Source organism: Phyllobates terribilis, unplaced genomic scaffold, assembly GCF_046119375.1.
Source record: "Phyllobates terribilis strain yellow unplaced genomic scaffold, ASM4611937v1 Scaffold_1__5_contigs__length_1240528914, whole genome shotgun sequence".
In the NCBI taxonomy this organism is placed as follows: domain Eukaryota; kingdom Metazoa; phylum Chordata; class Amphibia; order Anura; family Dendrobatidae; genus Phyllobates; species Phyllobates terribilis.
The window spans coordinates 709,201,396-709,223,683 of NW_027362761.1; the positions used below are offsets into that span (position 1 = coordinate 709,201,396).

General features: G+C 47.2%; 1 protein-coding gene across 4 annotated transcripts in view; it reads left to right on the forward strand.

Moving 5' to 3' along the window:
• Positions 1-22,288, forward strand: part of LOC141170275 (calcium/calmodulin-dependent protein kinase type IV-like) — a 291,198-nt gene that overhangs the window by 254,238 nt on the left and 14,672 nt on the right. For all 4 annotated transcript variants that reach the window (XM_073655149.1, XM_073655146.1, XM_073655147.1 and 1 more), the window contains one exon: positions 20,539-20,665. In XM_073655149.1, the coding sequence (XP_073511250.1) occupies positions 20,539-20,665 (127 nt within the window). The remainder of the gene's footprint in view (positions 1-20,538; positions 20,666-22,288) is intronic.

Below are 22,288 nucleotides of genomic sequence, written 5' to 3' on the forward strand. Positions count from 1 at the left end.
GCCGCAAAAAGTCTCGCACACTGATGACAGTTAGCGCTCTTCCCAAGCACCGGCTGCTGAATGCTGCCCTCATCATAGATATCCCTGCTGGCGCTGCGATCAGCAGCGGCAGGGTCAATGGTGAGAGTAGTAGTCTACTCCCGCCGTGTCCAACTGTAAAAATAAGAATAAAAAAAAAAAAAAGACTCCTGCAGTGAGTGGGCCCCGGAGCTGCGCTCAACAAGCGGTGCCCTGTCATTCACTAAGCGCAGCTCCGGGGCCCACTCGCTGCAGGATTCATTCTCCTCGGCGTGAGTGCTCGCACGGATTACAGCGGGGGACATTTAGGAGAGGTGAGTATAAGGATTTTTTTATTTTATTCTTATTTTTACAGTTGGACACGGCGGGAGTAGACTACTACTCTCATCATTGACCCAGCTGCTGCCGGCAGGGATCTATGATGAAGGCAGCGCTCAGCACCCGGCTCTTGGGAACAGTGCTAACTGTACACCAATTTCCAAGCACCAGTATGTGTCACATGGATGACACACAGGTAGACACGGATATCTCCAGTCCCGTAAATATCAGGACATGTGGAAGAGCCCTAATATACACACCCAGATACACATACTCACAGAAATGGGGACACGTACACACACAGGCAAGCACACACAGAAATGCACAGACACACTCAGACAATCACACACACAAAAATGCAGACATACAGGGAAGCACTTACACATGTAGACACGCACACACACTGACACATGCATGCATATACACACACACACGCAGGCATATACACACACATGCAGGCATATACACACACACACATGCAGGCATATACACACACACACTGTACACACATGCAGGCATATACACACACACACTGTACACACATGCAGGCATATACACACACACACACATGCAGGCATATACACACACACTGTACACACATGCAGGCATGCATATGCACACACACACATGCAGGCATATACACAAACACTGTACACACATGCAGGCATGCATATACACACACACAGGCAGGCATATACACACACACACGCGCGCAGGCATATACACACACGCGCAGGCATATACACACTACACACACACACATATGCAGGGATATATACACACACATACTGCACACACACGCAGGCATATACAGACACACGCAGGCATATACACACACAGTCATATACACACTGTACACACACAGGCATATACGCACACTCACATGCAGGCAGCATGTATATAAAAATTCATACAAACACACACAAATATTACACTACCTTGGCTTGTCTCCAGTCCAGCCCATATAGTGTTCAGACGCTCTCCTAAGGCGGAAGACTGCAGTGCAGGGCGCACTGTGACGTCACTTTTAGCAGACGTGTGGCCCTGTCTGCTAAGTGTGACGCTGCAGTGCAGCCCATGCTCTCCTGCTCCCAGGCCCCTCCCGCTACTGTCATGGGCATAGCGGCGGTGAAAGTGTGTGAGCGCGCCCTTAAAGGGCCCGCCACCACTTTTTTTTTCCTTTTTAAATTCTCCTCTGTCTTCTCTGCAGGGGGCCAGGGGCCCACCGGGAAATTTCCCGGCACCCCGCTAGGCCAGTCCGAGCCTGTCCATGATACATGGTGTATACCCGAGTACCCGATGCAAACACAAGTAGCGAGCACTTGCGCTCAAGATTAGTGACAACTTATTCAATATGATGACCTAATGTTATCAAATTTTATCGTACCTCTGGGTTCAAAATGCACATTATACCCCTTGATAAAATCTTTGAGGGGTCTAGTTTCCAAAATGGAGTTAATTGTGGGGGTTTCCACTATTTAGGAACATCAGGGGCTCCAGAAATGCGACATGGCGTCCGCTCTTGATTCCAGCCAATTTTGTGTTCAAAAAGTCACACAGTTATCCTTCCCTTCTGAACTCTGACTTGCACCCAAACAGTGTATTTTCCCCACATATGGGGTATTGGCGTAGTCAGGAGAAATTGCACAACAGTTTTTAGGTTCCATTTTCTCCTCTTACCCTTGTGAAAATAAAAAATTCGGGGCTAAAAGATAATTTTTGGGGAAAAAGTTTGATTTTTTTATTTTCACGGCTCCATGTTAAAAACCTCTGTGAAGCACCTGGGGGTTAAGGGTGCTCACCACACATCTAGATAAGTTCCCTGAGGGGTCTAGTTTCCAAAATTGTGTCACTTGTGGGGGTTTTCCACTGTTTAAGCACATCAGGGGCTGTCCAAACGCAACATGGCGTCCGCTAATTATTCAAGCAATTTTTACATTCAAAAAGTCAAATGGCACTCCTTCCCTTCCGAAGCCTGCCGTGCGCCCAAGCAGTGGTTTTCCCCACACTTGGGGTATAGGCTTACTCAGGAGAGATTGCACAACAAGTTGCATAGTGCAATTTCTCCTGTTACCCTTATGAAAATGCAAAACTCTGGGCTGAAAAACATTTTTGTGGGAAAAATGTGAAAATTTTATTTTCACGGCTCCATGCTATAAACTTCTGTGAAGCACCTGAGGGTTCAAGGTGCTCACCACACATCTAGATAAGTTCCCTGAGGGGTCTAGTTTCCAAAATGGTGTCACTTGTAGGGGGTTTCAACTGTTTAGGCACATCAGGGGCTCTCCAAACGTAACATGGCGTCCGCTAATTATTCCAGCAAATTTTACATTCAAAAAGTCAAATGGCGCTCCTTCCCTTCTGGGCCCTGTTGTGCACCCAAACAGTGGTTTTTCCCCAGGTATGGGGTATCTGCGTGCTCAGGGGAAAGTGCATAACAACTTTAGAGTCCATGTTTTCCTGTTACCCTGCAAAAATAAAAAAAATTTGGTCTAAAGTAACATTTTTGTGAAAAAAGGTAAATGTTCATATTTTTCTTCCCCATTCCAAAATTTCCTGTGAAGCACCTGAAGGGTTAATAAATTTCTTGAATGTGGTTTTGAGCACCTTCAGGGGTGCAGTTTTTAGAATGGTGTCACTTTTCTGTCATAAAGGCCCCTCAAAGTCACTTCAAATGTGATGTGGTCCCTAAAAAAATGGTTTTGTCAAATTTTTAACCCTTATAACTTCCTAACAAAAAAAATGTTGGTTCCAAAATTGTGCTGATGTAAAGTAGACATGTGGGAAATGTTATTTATTAACTATTTTGTGTGACATACAGTACAGACCAAAAGTTTGGACACACCTTCTCATTTAAAGATTTTTCTGTATTTTCATGACTTTGAAAATTGTACATTCACACTGAAGGCATCAAAACTATGAATTAACACATGTGGAATTATATACTTAACAAAAAAGTGTGAAACAACTGAAAATATGTCTTATATTCTAGGTTCTTCAAAGTAGCCACCTTTTGCTTTGATGACTGCTTTGCACACTCTTGGCATTCTCTTGATGAGCTTCGAGAGGTAGTCACCGGAAATGGTCTTCCGACAATCTTGAAGGAGTTCACAGAGATGCTTAGCACTTGTTGGCCCTTTTGCCTTCACTCTGCGGTCCAGCTCACCCCAAACCATCTTGATTGGGTTCAGGTCTGGTGACTGTGGAGGCCAGGTCATCTGGTGCAGCACCCCATCACTCTCCTTCTTAGTCAAATAGCCTGGAGGTGTGTTTAGGGTCATTGTCCTGTTGAAAAATAAATGATGGTCCAACTAAATGCAAACCGGATGGAATAGCATGCCGCTGCAAGATGCTGTGGTAGCCATGCTGGTTCAGTATGCCTTCAATTTTGAATAAATCCCCAACAGTGTCACCAGCAAAGCACCCCCACACCATCACACCTCCTCCTCCATGCTTCACGGTGGGAACCAGGCATGTAGAGTCCATCCGTTCACCTTTTCTGCGTCGCACAAAGACACAGTGGTTGGAACCAAAGATCTCAAATTTGGACTCATCAGACCAAAGCACAGATTTCCGCTGGTCTAATGTCCATTCCTTGTGTTCTTTAGCCCAAACAAGTGTCTTCTGCTTGTTGCCTGTTGTTAGCAGTGGTTTACTAGCAGCTATTTTACCATAAAGGCCTGCTGCACAAAGTCTCCTCTTAACAGTTGTTGTAGAGATGTGTCTGCTGCTAGAACTCTGTGTGGCATTGACCTGGTCTCTAATCTGAGCTGCTGTTAACCTGCGATTTCTGAGGCTGGTGACTCGGATAAACTTATCCTCAGAAGCAGAGGTGACTCTTGGTCTTCCTTTCCTGGGGCGGTCCTCATGTGAGCCAGTTTCTTTGTAGCGCTTCATGGTTTTTGCAACTGCACTTGGGGACACTTTCAAAGTTTTCCCAATTTTTCACACTGACTGACCTTCATTTCTTAAAGTAATGATGGCCACTCATTTTTCTGTTTTTCTTTACTTAGCTGCTTTTTTCTTGCCATAATACAAATTCTAACAATCTATTCAGTAGGACTATCAGCTGTGTATCCACCAGACTTCTGCACAACACAACTGATTGTCCCAACCCCATTTATAAGGCAAGAAATCCCACTTATTAAACCTGACAGGGAACACCTGTGAAGTGAAAACCATTTCCGGGGACTACCTCTTGAAGCTCATCAAGAGAATGCCAAGATGTGCAAAGCAGTCATCAAAGCAAAAGGTGGCTACTTTGAAGAACCTAGAATATAAGACATATTTTCAGTTGTTTCACACTTTTTTGTTAAGTATATAATTCCACATGTGTCAAATCATAGTTTTGATGCCTTCAGTGTGAATGTACAATTTTCATAGTCATGAAAATACAGAAAAATCTTTAAATGAGAAGGTGTGTCCAAACTTTTGGTCTGTACTGTATCTCTCTGATTTAAGGGCATAAAAATTAAAATTTTAAAAATTGCAAAATTTTCCAAATGTTTGCAAAATTTCAGATATTTTCACAAATAAACACAAGTGATATCGAAGAAATTTTACCACTATCATGAAGTACAATATGTCATGAAAAAACAAAATCAGCGGGATCCGTTGAAGCGTTCCAGAGTAATTACCTCATAAAGTGACAGTGGTCAGAATTGTAAAAATTGGCCCGGTCATTAACGTGCAAACCACCCTCGGGGGTAAAGGGGTTAATCTATGAATATGAAATATTAAATTTTTCCCACAATCATATTCTTTATGCCCCAATTTTTTCATTTTCACATGGGTTATGTAATGCACACGCAAGGGTCAGAGCAGAGCGAGACTGCCGGAGCAGCGAGCAAAGGGTCAGAGCAGAGCGAGACTGCCGGAGCAGCGAGCAAAGGGTCAGAGCAGAGCGAGACTGCCGGAGCAGCGAGCAAAGGGTCAGAGCAGAGCGAGACTGCCGGAGCAGCGAGCAAAGGGTCAGAGCAGAGCGAGACTGCCGGAGCAGCGAGCAAAGGGTCAGAGCAGAGCGAGACTGCCGGAGCAGCGAGCAAAGGGTCAGAGCAGAGCGAGACTGCCGAAGCAGCGAGCAAAGGGTCAGAGCAGAGCGAGACTGCCGGAGCAGCGAGCAAAGGGTCAGAGCAGAGCAAGACTGCCGGAGCAGCGAGCAAATGGTCAGAGCAGAGCGAGACTGCCGGAGCAGCAGGGACAGGGCTCTGTTCACAGGGAACAGACTGGAAGGGAAAGGCAGAACCAGGTACACACAAGATACTTGCAATGAAGTAGCGAGTGGACTCTAAACTCACAAACGGGAGTACAGGGACAACGAGTAGGAGTTAGGTACGGGATCAGATTCTGCAGGAAAAGGGAAGGTACGAACATAGAGAAAAACAGGTAACAGGCTAGGAGAGTATTCAGACAAGAACAGACACAGCAGCAAGATACAGGAGCGGGTCTAGGTATGCGGCCCCTAGAAGCCGGAACGAACAGGCTAGGAGCGTGTTCAGACAGGAACAGGCAAGATACAGGAAAGGGTCTAGGTATGCGGCCCCTAGAAGACGGAAAGAACAGGCTAGGAGCGTGTTCACACTGGCCTGGAAATACAGCCTCCAGGATAGGCAGAAGACAACAGGCTAGAAGATAGTTCATACAGGACACAGTTCAGACACGGGAACTGATACCGCAAGGCAGGAAACATACTGGACTGGGCACATCAGTGACTGGACGCCAACTGACAGAACACAATGCTTAGGCATGGATTCCAGGGAGGAGCTGGGATAAATACCAGGTGACAGACAGCAATAGGCTGAGGACGCACAAGGGGAGTGCCTGCAGCAGCTACAAGAAGCAGGAAGTGATCGGGCGCCGCCCTTAAGCAGCAGAAACAGAGGCAAGCAGACAGCATGGAGGGAAGCCAGGCTAGCAGACTGGACTGGAGATCAAGTGCGCGCTCTTGCACAGTGGGAGATGGACCACTATGCAAGGACTCCGCCAGGTATGTTACAGTACCCCCCCTCTTACGCCCCCTCTTCTTCAGGCCTGCCAGAATGTTCCGCAGGGAATTCGAGGGCCAATCTTTCACTTCAAGGAGATCACTTCCACTGTCCACAGGAAAAACTGGTCTCATCAGAGTAGCTAGGATTCTACCTCCTATCCAGCCATCCTCAGCAACAGACGAAACGGGAAGGAATTGAGGGTAAACTGATTAAATTTGCTGATGACACAAAGCTAGGAGGAATAGCTAATACTAGAGAAGAGAGAGAGAGGATTCAAAAAGACCTAAATAAACTGGAGCAGTGGGCAGCAACCAACAGAATGGTTTTTAACAGGGAAAAATGCAAAGTACTACATCTGGGCAATAAAAATGAAAAAAGCATATACAGAATGGGAGGAATAGAGCTAAGTAACAGTACATGTGAAAAAGACTTAGGTATACTAATAGATCATAGACTGAACATGAGTCAACAGTGTGATGCAGCAGCAAAAAAGGCAAATACAATTCTGGGATGTATTAACAGAAGCATACAGTCTAGATCACGTGAAGTCATTATCGGTCTTTACTCCTCTTTGGTCAGACCTCATCTGGAATACTGTGTACAGTTTTGGGCACCACATTTTAAAAAAGACATAGACAAACTGGAGCAAGTTCAGAGAAGAGCGACCAGAATGGTGACTGGTCTGCAAACCATGTCCTATGAGGAACGGTTGCAGGATTTGGGAATGTTTAGCTTGCAAAAAAGAAGACTGAGAGGAGACTTAATAGCTGTCTACAAATATGTCAAGGGCTGTCACATTGTAGAAGGATCATCTTTATTCTCATTTGCACAAGGAAAGACTAGAAGCAATGGGATGAAACTAAATGGGAGGAGACACAGATTAGATATTAGAAAAAACTTTTTGACAGTTAGGGTGATTAATGAGTGGAACAGGCTGCCACGAGAGGTGGTGAGTTCCCCTTCAATGGACGTCTTCAAACAGAGGCTGGACAGACATCTGTCTGAGATGATCTAGTGAATCCTGCTTTGAGCAGGGGGTTGGACCAGATGACCCAGGAGGTCCCTTCCAACTCTACCATTCTATGATTCTATGATTCTATGATTCTATGAGTACCAGGAACAGCACACAAGGAAGTCTCTCTCCACTTATTATCAGGTAGCACCCCAGAGGGTTCAGGAGACAACTGGAAGTCCTCCGCCGGGTTGGAGGGGTGCAGAGACTTGGGGGTAACCTCTGCTTCGGAGTACACTAGGTCAGACTCGCTGGAAGAAGCGGGCGAGGTATCAGGTACCGAGTATAGGAGAGTCCCTGTCCATTTGCTATCAGATAGCACCCCGAAGGGTTCAGGAGACAACTGGAGGTCCTCCGCCTGGTCGGAGGGGTGTAGAGACTCGGGGATAACCTCTGCTTCGGAGTACACTAGGTCGGACTCACTGGACGAAGCGGGCGAGGTATCAGGTACAGAGTATAGGGAAGACTTTGTCCATTCGCTACCAGGTAGCACCCCGAAGGGTTCTGGAGGCAACTGGAGGTCCTCCGCCTGGTCGGAGGGGTGTAGAGACTCGGGGTTAACTACCGCTTTGAGGTACCCATTGTCAGGCTCACAGGACGGAGCGGACGAAGTATCGGGTACCGGGTGTAGGGAAGTCTCTCTCCATTTGTCATCAGGTGGTATCCCGGAGGATTCAGGAGGCAACAGGGGGTCCTCCGCCAGGTAGTAGAGATGCACAGACTCGGAGGTAATCACTGCTTCGGAGTACCCTTGGACAGGCTCACCGGATAAAGTGGGTGAAGCATCAGATACCGGGTGCAGGAAGTCGTCCTGTGTGGATTCTAGGTGGGCAGAAGTCTCTTCGGGCAGGAGAACTGGTGCGCTACCCATGCACATTACCCGTCGGGGCTGCTCTGGGATACAGGGAAGTGAAGCTTCAGCAGGGAATTCAAGGTTGGGGTCAGGAGGTCTTTGGGAGGACAGACCCTGGCGTGACGGCTTGCCTCTACGCCTAGCACGTCTGGACTGCCTCTTGAGGTTGGGAGAAGTATTCCGGAGAGCGTAGTCATCCTGTGTGGATTCTGGGTGGGCAGTAGTCTCTTCGGGCAGGAGGACTAGTGCGCTACCCACACACATTACCCAACGGGGCTGCTCCGGGTTATTGGGAAGTGAAGCTTCAGCAGGAGCCTCCGGATTAGGGTCATCGAAGACCATTAGAAAGGCCACCAGGAAGGCCTGAAGGTCCAGGAGGATAGGATCCTGTGCTTCCCATAGGGGGTTGATCCATTCCAAGGCATCACCCATTAGGTAAGACATCATGAATCCCACCTTAACCCGATCGGTGGGAAAACAAAGAGGGTAGAACTTGAAGTGTAGCATGCATTGCTCCACAAATGCACGACTCAGTCTTGGATCCCCATAGTACCGTGGCGGATCCGCAGGAACGAGTGCTGATAGATCCATCTGGACGGGTGCGTAATACGCCTGAAACTCAGCTGGTAGCAAAAAAATAAATTTCTTCTAGAAGCACGTATTCGCTGGAAAACGTCTCAGAGAGCGAAGGCCGTGGGGCTCAACGGGAACCATGGCCTGAGCATGCTGTAATGCACACGCCCGGGCTGAGGGGCATGTGCGTGTATATGCAGTGATTCCACTTGACCGTGCCGGAGAGTGAATGCCTGGAGGGGCGTAACTAAGTATCCACCCGATCCGACCAGGGTCGCACGACGGCATACGACGCCAGTGCACCAAGGAGGAACCGAGCAGAGGGACCAGGTGCTACTCCAGGACAGACCCCGGACACGGCTGTTGACCCACACAGGGGAATACAGGAACAGGCAGGTTAGGCTGGCACACAGACTGCTGGGTATAGGCAGACACGGCTGGTATGCAGACTGGCGGATGCTGGTAAGCACGACTGGTATGCAGGCAGGGAGGTACTGGCAGGTACGACAGGTTGGAGCACCGAGTGGATAGGACCAGTACAGACTGGGACTCAGGAACAGAACCGCAGATGCGGTGGACAAACACAGCAGAGTGAGGCCGCCCAGAGCGGTGAGCAAGAGCAGAACAAGATGAGACCGCCTGAAGCGGTGAACGAGAGAAGAGCAGGGCAAGGCCGCCTGGAGCGGTGAGCGAGAGGAGCAGGACGAGACTGCCGGAGCAGCGAGCAAAGGGTCAGAGCAAGGCGAGACTGCGGAGCAGCGAGCAAAGGGTCAGAGCAGAGCGAGACTGCCGGAGCAGCGAGCAAAGGGTCAGAGCAGAGCGAGACTGCCGGAGCAGCGAGCAAAGGGTCAGAGCAGAGCGAGACTGCCGGAGCAGCGAGCAAAGGGTCAGAGCAGAGCGAGACTGCCGGAGCAGCGAGCAAAGGGTCAGAGCAGAGTGAGACTGCCGGAGCAGCGAGCAAAGGATCAGAGCAGAGCGAGACTGCCGGAGCAGCGAGCAAAGGGTCAGAGCAGAGAAAGACTGCCGAAGCAGCGAGCAAAGGGTCAGAGCAGAGCGAGACTGCCGGAGCAGCGAGCAAAGGGTCAGAGCAGAGCGAGACTGCCGGAGCAGCGAGCAAAGGGTCAGAGCAGAGCGAGACTGCCGGAGCAGCGGGGACAGGGCTCTGTTCACACGGAACAGACTGGAAGGGAAAGGCAGAACCAGGTACACACAAGATACTTGCAATGAAGTAGCGAGTGGACTCTAAACTCACAAACGGGAGTACAGGGACAACGAGTAGGAGTTAGGTACGGGATCAGATTCTGCAGGAAAAGGGAAGGTACGAACATAGAGAAAAACAGGTAACAGGCTAGGAGAGTATTCAGACAAGAACAGACACAGCAGCAAGATACAGGAGCGGGTCTAGGTATGCGGCCCCTAGAAGGCGGAACGAACAGGCTAGGAGCGTGTTCAGACAGGAACAGGCAAGATACAGGAACGGGTCTAGGTATGCGGCCCCTAGAAGGCGGAAAGAACAGGCTAGGAGCGTGTTCACACTGGCCTGGAAATACAGCCTCCAGGATAGGCAGAAGACAACAGGCTAGAAGATAGTTCAGCCAGGACACAGTTCAGACACGGGAACTGATACCGCAAGGCAGGAAACATACAGGACCTGGCACATCAGTGACTGGACGCCAACTGACAGAACACAATGCTCAGGCATGGATTCCAGGGAGGAGCTGGGTTAAATACCAGGTGACAGACAGCAATAGGCTTAGGACGCACAAGGGGTGTGCCTGCAGCAGCTACAAGAAGCAGGAAGTGATCGGGCGCCGCCCTTAAGCAGCAGAAACAGAGGCAAGCAGACAGCATGGAGGGAAGCCAGGCTAGCAGACTGGACTGGAGATCAAGTGCGCGCTCTTGCACAGTGGGAGATGGACCACTATGCAAGGACGCCACCAGGTATGTTACAGGTTACAGCTGAAAATGGACCACACAATTTGTTATGCAATTTCTCCTGAGTATGCGATCGATTTCACAGCAACCAAAAAAAGGGTCTTTTAGTGTGTGATAGTAGCCAAACATAAAAAAAAACTATATAAATCTGTTATCGCTGTAATCGCATCTACCCAAAAAATAAAGTCGTCTAGTCACTTATACCGCACGAGGAACATTGTAAAAAAATAAATAAAACCAATTCTTCACCTGGTGTTGATTTTTTTCATTCTGCCTCCCAAAAATCGCAGTAAGGCTCGGCTCACATTTATCCTGCGTTCTACGCTGAGCGATTACACCAGGGTTTCCGTGTAAATTTCTGAAATGCGTGATTCAGACGGACCCCCCAGCAGAAGGTGCCCTATAATGAGGCAGATGGAGAGACTGTGGACACCGTCTGGCCTATGATCCGGCGGTGTCAGTCTTTTTAGGCGTGCATAAAAGAGGGGACCACAGTTTTGTGCACCGATGAAAAGAAAGATACAGCTAAATAGAGGCCAGATGGAGTACAGCGTAATGCGACTGCCTCTTTATAGTGAATGGATCACTCAGGGATTTCATCTGAATCACGTCATTGGGAGATATAGATGGAAACCCCGATGTAAGTGCTCAGTAGTGATGAGCGAGCACTAAAATGCTCAGGTACTCGTTGCTCGGGTCAAGCAAATTGGAATACTCGGGTGCTAGACCCGAGCAACGAGCCCAATGTAAGTGTATGGGAAACTCAAGCATTTTTCAGGCGGCTCCCCCCGGCGGTCTGCAGAGGGCCTAAAAATTGCCCAAATCGATGGGAACAGTGCTCAAATGACATGGGAACAGCATGGGGAAGACCCCTGGAAGCATTTCTGACTCCCAGGTCACTGCTGTCAACAACGTTGTCAGAGTATTACGCCACTTTTAAGGATTCACAATAAAACATGCAAAAACAAAACCAAAATTGATTTTCCTGGGAAATATATTAAGGAACATCCTTTCCAGGGTAATGACTTGTATATAAGGCAAAATAAATAACCAAAAATACTCCTCCACACCTTGGGCTATGTTCACACGTAGCGTTTTTGATGCATTTTTGCATTGCTTTAAACAAAGACAAATGCATTCACTGGGAAATGTCATTTTAACATTTTACAACCTTATCTGGCCATGTGGTGTGTAACACCTCATCAGACACATGTATACAGTGCTGAAAAGACATGGGAACAGCATGGGGAAGACCTCTGGAAGCATTTCTGACTCCCAGGTCACTGCCTAAAAGTGTGCCCATCATAAGTGATCCTTGGAGCATGCGAAGATGCCTCCCGCCATGCACCTGTCGTTGCAGACTTGCAACAATCACCGTCCACGTCCTTGTCCTAGTGCAGCGTTCAGTTGTCCCTACCCCATTCCTTGGAATGCAAGCGCAAGTATGAAGCCAGCCACCCACCCACCCACAGGCTGCAGTACTATACTGCCAATTTTTTGACAGCTGCTTGCACTTGAAATGTAGCCTTTTAGGCTCGTGGAGACGGAAGCTTTTCATAACCTCATGCCGGCGGCCAGGTGTCCATACTTGGTCTCCAGCCGCCACTATTTCTTCCGGTATTGTCTCCGCCTTCCACAAGCACGGGTCCCACAACATTACCCATGCCCTCCCCCGTGCACTTACTGGGAAGGACCGCCTAACCACAAACACGTGGACACGTGAATGTGGCCAGAGACGGTACGGAGCCAGTCCACAGCTTTTTTTGCTGAGAGTTGTATTTAGCTCGGTGAAAGTACTGGCATAGAGGGAAACCGTATCTACCCTGGGTGTCATTTCTCCATCACCAGGTTCCGCCCATTGTCACACACGACCATGCCTGGCTGTATGTTCAGCAGTGAGAGCCACAGATCAGGCTGCTGTGTTACAGCTTTCAACAACTCTGCAGAGCTGGGCGGTTTGTCAATTAAGCATGTTATCTTCAGCACAGCCTGTTGCCGCTTGGCCAAGGCAGTGCTGCAGTGCTGTCTGCTTGTGACTGATGTGGTCATTTCGGAGATGGAGGAGGAGGTGCAGGAGCTGAACAATGTGATTACATTGAGGTTAAATTGGTGACGCTGTTTTTTATACTAAAGAAAGATCCTATTGTTTTGGGGTTTTTTACATTATTTTTTAAGACAAATGCATTCACCGGGAAATGTCAGTTTAACATTTTACAACCTTATCTGGCAATGTGGTGTGTGACACATCATCAGACACATCCTTTTTTATTTATGATGGAGGGACTCTGAAAGTCATAAAGCCTATTTTTATAGGGACATCAGACGGCCCTTACTATTCTTAAAAGGCCAGCCATCGGCCCTCGCTATTGTTAGAGAGCCATCAGCCGGCTATGCTTTGTTGTTCCCATTATTAACAAATGGGTCTCCTATACTGTTATTGCATATACAGTGACTGCAAGGGCTGCCAAAAATTTGGACGCAACCCAATACCCATTTGAAGAGACATAGAGGAGGGGTCTCAGCAAAAAAAATGTTCCCATTATAAAGGAGCGGGTCTCCTATAGTGGTAATGCCCATGCTGTGACTGCAAGGGCTGCCAAGATTTGGGAAAAACCCCACTAAGAATTTAAAGACACATAGAGCAGGGCCACAGTAACGACAAATTCCATTTAGAGAGGAGAGGGTCTGCTATACAGTTATAGGGTATGCAGTGAGTCCAACGGATAACAAATTTTAGGAAAAACCCCACTAAGAATTTAAAGACACATAGAGCAGGGCCACGGTAACGACAAATTCCATTTAGAGAGGAGAGGGTCTGCTATACAGTTATAGGGTATGCAGTGAGTCCAACGGATAACCAATTTTAGGAAAAAAACCACTAAGAATTTAAAGACACATAGAGCAGGGCCACAGTAATGACAAATTCCCATTAGAAAGGAGAGAGTCTCCCATAGTGTTTGCCTATGCAGTGAATGCAAGGGCTGCCAAAAATTTGGAGGCACTTCAATGCCTCTTGTAAGAGAAGTGGAGGAGGGCCTCATAAAAAAATGTTCCCATTAGAAAGGAGCGGGCCTCCTATACTTGTAATGCCCATGCACTAAGTGTATGGGCTGACAAACATTTACCCCTGGGGGGTATACATGAACATACTCTATAAAAAAAAATTTTACGGTCATCATAAACACCCTTTAAAAAAGTTATGTGGGTGTTGCATCACGGACCACGGTCAGCCTGGTGATATGGTGGTGGAGGATGAGGAGAAGGCGGAGGACTAGAGCAAATAGCCAAAATCAGGAAGCGTATACCCATGTGTGGGTGTGAAGAGGTGCATGGGAATACACCTCCCAAAAAAAGACACTGGATTTGAGTTTATGTTACGCTGCTATCATTCGGTGGTGTTGAGAAGTCTGGCCCAATCCAGCCCTTGTTCATTTTTATAACAGTCAACCTGTCAGCATTTTCAGTTGACAGGTGGATGCGCTTATCAGTTATAATTCCACCAGCGGCACTAAAAACCAGCTCTGATAAAATGCTGGCGGCAGGGCAGGCCAGGACCTTCAAGGCATAGAGAGCCAGTTCATTCCACGTATCCAGCTTGGATACCCAATAATTATAAGGCACAGCGGAATCATGGAGGACGTTGGTACAGTCAGTAAGGTACTCCCTCAGCATCTTCCCAAATTTTGCACTCCTTGTGAGAGTACCCCGTGCCTCAGGGCCTGTGCGATGGGAGGGTCAGAGAAAACTCTCCCAGAACTTTCACAGTGTTCCCCTGCCTCTGCTGGATTGAAGTTGTGTCCCTCTTGCCTGTACTCCTTGGTTGTCCAACGAAGTGTGCCCTCTGCCGCCAGCGTTTTCAGATGGGAATTTTTTTAATAGTTCCGCAACAAGGGCCTTCTGGTACAGCCCCATTTTTGTAGACCTGTCCTCCTCAGGAATAAGAGATATAAAGTTCTCCTTGTAGCTTGGGTCTAGAAGTGTCACCAACCAGTAATGACTGTCATCCAAAATTTTGAGAACGTGAGGGTCATGGGAAAGGCAGCGTAACATAAACTCAGCCATCTGTGCCAGACTACTAACAGGCAAGACTTGCGTGTCCTCAACAAGAGGATGACTGACCATGCTCTCCTCCTCTCTGTCCTCTGGCCATCCACGCTGAACAGGTGGTATGACAGCTGTGCAGGTAGTACCGTCTATAGTGCATGAAACTAGCTCCTGTCCTTCCTCCTCCTCTTCATCATTGTCACCCAATCCACATTGGGATGAGATGAGGCTTGGCTGTGTGTAATCACCCTGTATGGTTCCTTGCTCCATCTCATAGTGCTCCGCCTGCAATGCATCCTCTTTTATTGTGAGCAGAGAGCGTTTCAGAAGACAGAGAAGCGGGATGGTGACGCTGATTATGGCGTCATCGTCGCTCACCATCTTGGTGGAGTCCTCAAAGTTTTGGAGGATGGTACATATGTCTGACATCCATGTCCACTCCTGAGGTCTTATGTGTGGAGTCTAAACTGAATACTGACGGTCTTGTTGATGCTGGTACTCAACAACTGCCCTCTTCTGCTCACAAATCCTTCCCAGCATCTGCAGTGTAGAGTTCCAACGCGTGGGAACATCACACGCCAGTCTGTGAGCCGGAAGCTGCAAACGCTGCTGAAGCACGGCAAGGGCGGTGGAAGCTGTAGCTGACTTTCTAAAATTGGCACACAGGCGGCGTACTTTAACAAGCAGATCCGGCAGCTCCGGGTAGGATTTGAGAAACCTCTGAACCACGAAGTTAAGCACATGGGACAGGCATTGAACGTGTGTGAGCTCGCCTTGCCTCAGAGCCGCCACCAGGTTCCGGCCATTGTTACACACGACCATGCCTGGCTGTAGGTTCAGCGGTGTGAGCCACAGATCTGCCTACTCTTTCAGAGCTGTCCACAGCTCTTCAGCATTGTGCGGTTTTTCACCTAAGCATATTAGCTTCAGCACAGTCTGTTGCCTCTTGGCCGAGGCAGTGCTGCAGTGCTTCCAGCTTGTGACTGATGTGGTCATTTCAGAGATGGAGGCTGAAGAGGAGGAGGAGGCTGAGATGCAGGAGCTGTAGACCATGGGGGCAACCCTGATTGACCTAGGGCCCGCAATCCTTAGCGTCGGGAGGACGTGTTCCGACCCAAGGTCCGACTGGGTCCCGGCTTCCACTATGTTAACCCAGTGTGCCGTCAGCGAGATCATAGAATCATAGAATCATAGAATGGTAGAGTTGGAAGGGACCTCCTGGGTCATCTGGTCCAACCCCCTGCTCAAAGCAGGATTCACTAGATCATCTCAGACAGATGTCTGTCCAGCCTCTGTTTGAAGACGTCCATTGAAGGGGAACTCACCACCTCTCGTGGCAGCCTGTTCCACTCATTAATCACCCTAACTGTCAAAAAGTTTTTTCTAATATCTAACCTGTGTCTCCTCCCATTTAGTTTCATCCCATTGCTTCTAGTCTTTCCTTGTGCAAATGAGAATAAAGATGATCCTTCTACAATGTGACAGCCCTTGACATATTTGTAGACAGCTATTAAGTCTCCTCTCAGTCTTCTTTTTTGCAAGCTAAACATTCCCAAATCCTGCAACCATTCCTCATAGGACATGGTTTGCAGACCAGTCACCATTCTGGTCGCTCTTCTCTGAACTTGCTCCAGTTTGTCTATGTCTTTTTTAAAATGTGGTGCCCAAAACTGTACACAGTATTCCAGATGAGGTCTGACCAAAGAGGAGTAAAGACCGATAATGACTTCACGATGTACCGTCCCTGCCCACAAGCACTTGTCCATGTGTCCGTGGTTAGGTGGACTTTCCCGGTAACTGCGTTGTTGAGGGCACGGCTAATGTTTTGGACACGTGATTGTGTAATGTGGGGACGGCACACCGGGAGAAATAGTGGCGGCTGGGGACCGAGTACCGAGGGACAGCAACCGCCATCAGGTTGCGGAATGCTTCCGTCTCCACGAGCCTAAAAGGCAAGATTTCGAGCGCAAGCAGTCGTAAAATGTGAGAATTTAGTAGTGTGGCCTGTGGGGCGTTGGCTGCATATTTGCGCTTGCGTTCCAAGGACTGGGTTATGGACAACTGAACGCTGCGCTGGGACTAGGACATGGACATGCTTCCTGATGCTGCTACTTGAGAGTCTGCAACGACAGGTGCAGGGCAGGAGGCATCTTTGCATGCACCATGGACAGGGGATTGGCTTGCATGCACAACAGCGGAAGAAGCAATGGTGCCACCTGCAGACACTGTTCCTGGACCCTGGGGTTCGGCCCACAAAGTCGGGTGTTTTGCTGCCATGTGCCTGATCATGCTGGTGGTGGTCAGGCTGGTCGTTTTGCCACCCCTGCTGATGCTGGCCTGGCAGGTGGTGCAAGTGGCCTTTTTGGGGCTATCGGCAGAGTCTTTAAAAAACAACCAGACTCGGGAAGACCTAACAGTTGTACTGGCAACTTCCTTCGTGTTGGTGTTACGGGGAACGGTTGCCTGCCTTCTGTCTGCGGCCACCACACTGCTTCTTCCTGCCTGTTGGGGTGCTCTGCCTCCCTCCCCATATGTGCTGCTGTCCTCGCTCTGCATGTCCTCCTGCCAGGTTGGGTCAGTTACTATATCATCCACCACCTCGTCTTCCACTTCCGCACCCTGGTCCTCCTCCTGACTTTCTGGCAATTGTGTCTCATCAGCGTCCACCTCTTTTGATACTTTCCCACCGTCGCCTTCGTGTGTCCGTGGCTGCTCAAATATTTGGGCATCGCTACACGCGATCTCCTCTTGCCCCGCTTTAAGTGGACCGGGCGAGATGCCCGAATCTATAAATGGAAAAGTGAACAGCTCTTCAGAGTGTCAAAGTGTGGGATCAGTTGTCTCTGGGTACTCGGCCTGGTGGGAGGAAGGAGGATGAGGGTGAGGAATATGCGGTCCAGACTCACGGCTACTGAGACTTGACCGTGTGGAAGACAGGGTGGTGGTGGTGGCTAAGTGACTGGAAGCATTATCCGCTATCCAACCAACAACCTTTTGACACTGCTCTGGGTTCAATAGTGGTGTGCTGCGGTCCCCTAGAAATTGGGACAGGAGGGTCAGGTGAGAAGATGTGGGTGTTTGTTGTGGCACAATTTCAGCTTATCCTCGGCCACTGCATGCACCATTACCATCACGTCCAGTTCCTTGCCACGTGCCTTGCCCATTTTAAATGGAGGACAGTATCTTCCACGCTCACTATAAATGACTGCGTTTGGAGCGAACTTATATGTGATCCGTGTGACGGAGAAAACAGAGTTTTAAATACCTGGCCTGTAGGTAAGTAGTTTGAACAGCAAACTGCTGTGAATTGTGATCCGTGTGATGGAGAAAACACACTTTTAAATAGCTGGATTTCTAGCGCTGTAATATGGAAAGGACCTGGCTGTATTCTGCAGTGCCAACAAGCAAATGGCGCAGAAAAACGGTGTTCTCTGGATTGCTTTTTAAGTACATAATGAGGATTAAGATCCAAAGAAAAGTATTCCTGGCCTCTGAGACCTGGGCATTTGTATAGAAATATCTAACAGCAGCAGAAGGCAGAATTGGAATGGAGCCTCTTGTGATATGCACTGCAGTCTGCTATATACCCTGCTTGCCTGCCTATATACACTGCCTGCCTGATATCTCTGCAGATGTATTAGTCCTCAGAAGGACTGTTTGTTAAGATGGATATGTGTAATGTACGGTTTTTCTCCCTACACTACCTAATACACAAGCAAATCTCTCCCTACACTGTCTGATTCCGGAGTGACTGTGACGAACATGGCGGCGCCAGGTCTGATATAGACCTGATGATGCTGTGCGGTCAGCCAATCACTGTAATGCCACAACCAACATGGCTACGGCATTACAGTGAGCAGCAACCTATTCCAGACAAAATAGTGCTCCTTCCCTTCCGAGCCCTGTGGTGCGCCCAAACATTTGTCCTCCATAGATGGGGTATCGGCGTACTCATAAGAAACAACAAATTTTATGGTGCATTTTCTCCTGTTACTCCTGTGAAAATGCAAAATTTGGGGATAAAGTAATATTTTTGTGGGAAAAAGTAAAACTTTCATTTTTTCCTTCCACGTTGTTTTAGTTTCTGTGAAGCACCTGAAGGGCTAATAAACTTATTGGATGTGTTTTTCAGCACTTTGAAGGGTGCTATTTTTAGAATGGTTTCACTTTTGGGTATTTTCTTCATAAGCCCCTCAAAGTCACGTCAAATGTGATGTTGTCCCTAAAAAAATTGGTTTTATAAAATTTTGTTGGAAAAATTAGAAATAGCTAGTCAACTTTTAATCCTTATAACTTCCTAATAGTGATGAGTGAGCGTGCTCGGTTAACCCTTTCACCGAGCATGCTCGGGTGCTTACCGAGTAGCTTTGGCGTGCTCGTATATTATGTTCCAGTCCCTGCGTCTGCATGATTTACAGCTGTCAGCCTGATCATCGCCTGTGTGTAGTACAGGTGATCAGGCAAGTGCTGCTTCTAGTCTCCCATGAAGACCATTGAAGCAAGTAAAAAAAAATTTTTTAAAAATTATATATATATATATTTTTTTATGAAAAGTTTAAATCACCCCCCTTTCGCCCCATTCAAAATAAAACAATTAAAAATAACATACATATGCATGTATTTGGTATCGCTGCGTTAAGAATCGCCCGATCAATGTAAAAAAAGAATCCGATCGATAAACGGTGTAACGAGAAAAAAAATTCAAAACGCCAGAATTACATTTTTTTTGGTCCCTGCCACATTGTAATAAAATGCAACAATGGGTGATCAAAACATCGGATCTACCCCAAAATGGTATCAATAAAAACTTCAGCTCGGCACGCAAAAAATAAGGCATCACCCTGCCCCAGATCCCAATAAATGGCGCCATTGGGTTTTTTTTTGTTGTTGTTGTTTTTTTAGCAAACTTTAGATTTTTTTTTTACCAATTAAATAAAAAAGAACCTATACATGTTTTGGCGCACTTGGAATTTTTTTCCCGTTTTCCAGTACATGATATGGTAAAACCAGTGATGTTGTTCAAAAGTACAACTCGTCCTGCAAAAAAATAAGCCCTCACACGGCCATATTGACAGAAAAATAAAAAAAAGTTATGGCTCTGGGAAGGGGAGCAAAAAACAAAAACGCAAAAACGGAAAATGTTCCGGTCATGAAAGGGTGAAGGGCAAAAAAATGAAAAGTTTGAAAATTGCCAAATTTCCGATATTTTCAGAAATAAACGCAAGTCATATCAAACAAATTTTACCACTATCATAAAAGTACAATATGTCATAAAAAAAAAACAATCTCAGAATTACTGGAATCCGTTGAGGCGTTCCAGAGCTATTACCAGATAAAGTGACACTGGTCAGAATTGTAAAAATTGGCCTGGTCACGAAGGTGAAAACAGGCTGTGGCGCGAAAGGGTTAAAATTCTACCTTGGCTTCACCTCAAAATCCAATTTGGGTTGTGATCTTTTACTATTACACTTTTCTAAATACCGAAATCCAGTACAGTACTGCAAGCAGTCTAATAACCTCTACATTGCATTTCACCTATCAGTGAGACAAAGACAAACACAAAAAAGACACACAAAAAAAATTGTCCTAGTCATATAGAATTAAAAATGATTGTGCCCACCATATAGTCATTTCCACACAAGTCCACTCCCTATACAACTACACCAGAACCCATGCTTTCATGCTACATTCTCACATATAATATTTGTTGCAAATTCTGATCCTATAGAACACTCCCACTCTGTTGGTGTAATGGTTGTAATTGACAAGTGAACATTGTAAATCTTTGTGTTTTCCAGGCTGTGTGGTTTTGAACCTTTCTTTGATGCACGAGGAGATCAGTACATGTACAGCAGAATCCTTAATTGTGACTTTGAATTCATGTCGCCCTGGTGGGATGAAATTTCACTGAATGCCAAGGATTTGGTGAGTGATGCCAATGTGCAAATAGCTTTCCCGACTTTGGCTGCATTAACATGCATCAGTCATGCTGCGAGTTTTCACCACTGTTTTTCTGCATAATCTCTTAATCTTGCTGGGAAACGCCTGCTTCACAAAATCATAATGGCCACATGGTTCTGCATGTGAAACAGTTGATCCCCTACAAGATTAAGCGGTTTCCCTGCACAAAGACCTCAGCGAAAGAGTGCTGTGGTTAAAAGCCACAGAGAGGCACAGAAACAAAACAAAAAAATGCCAGATTCAGGAGAACAACGACCTTTATACCTAAATACACTTCAAAGGAAACCGGTCATGTAAAATAATGCTACTAACCAGCAAATATCTGGTTAATCTACAGTCATGGCCAAAAGTATTGAGAATGAGACAAATAGTAATTTTTCCAAAGTTTACTGCTTCATTTTTTGTAATGGCAATTTGCATATACTCCTGAATGTCAAAGAGTGATCAGCTTAACAGCAATTACTGTACTTGCAAAGTCAATATTTGCCCAGAAAATGAACTTTAACCCCCAAAACACATTTCAACATCATTGCAGTCCTGCCTTAAAAGGAGCAGCTAACATCGTTTTAGTGATTGATCCATTAACACAGGTGTGGGTGTTGATGAGGACAGGGCTGGCGATCAATCAGTCATGATTAAGTAAGAATGACATCACTGGACACTTTAAAAGGAGGCTGGTTCTTGGTATCATTGTTTCTCTTCAGTTAACCATGGTTATCTCTAATGAAACACGTGCAGCCATCATTGCACTGCACAAAAATGGCCTAACAGGGAAGAGTATCGCAGCTACAAAGATTGCACCTCAGTCAACAATCTATCGCATCATCAAGAACTTCAAGGAGAGAGCTTCCATTGTTGTCAAAAAGGCTCCAGGGCGCCCAAGAAAGACCAGCAAGCGCCAGGACCGTATCTTAAAACTGTTTCAGCTGCGGGATCGGACTACCTGCAGTGCCGAGCTTGCTCAGGAATGGCAGCAGGCTGGTGTGAGTGCTTCTGCACGCACTGTGAGGCGGAGACTCTTTGAGCAAGGGCTGGTTTCAAGGAGGGCAGCAAAGAAGCCACTTCTCTCCAGAAAAAACATCAGGAACCGACTGATATTCTGCAAAAGGTACAGGGAGTGGACTGCTCAGGACTGGGGAAAAGTCATTTTCTCTGATGAATCCCCTTTTCGATTGTTTGGGACATCTGGAAAACAGCTTATTCGGAGAAGAGGTGAGCGCTACCACCAGTCTTGTCTCATGTCAACTGTAAAGCATCCTGAAACCATTCATGTGTGGGGTTGCTTCTCAGCCAAGGGAATCGGCTCACTCACAGTCTTGCCTAAAAACATAGCCATGAATAAAGAATGGTACCAGAATGTCCTCCAAGAGCAACTTCTCCCAACCGTCCAAGAGCAGTTTGGCGCCCAACAATGCCTTTTCCAGCATGATGGAGCACCTTGCCATAAAGCAAAGGTGATAACTAAATGGCTCATGGAAAAAAACATAGAGATTTTGGGTCCATGGCCTGGAAACTCCCCAGATCTTAATCCCATTGAGAACTTGTGGTCAATCATCAAGAGACGGGTGGACAAACAAAACCAACAAA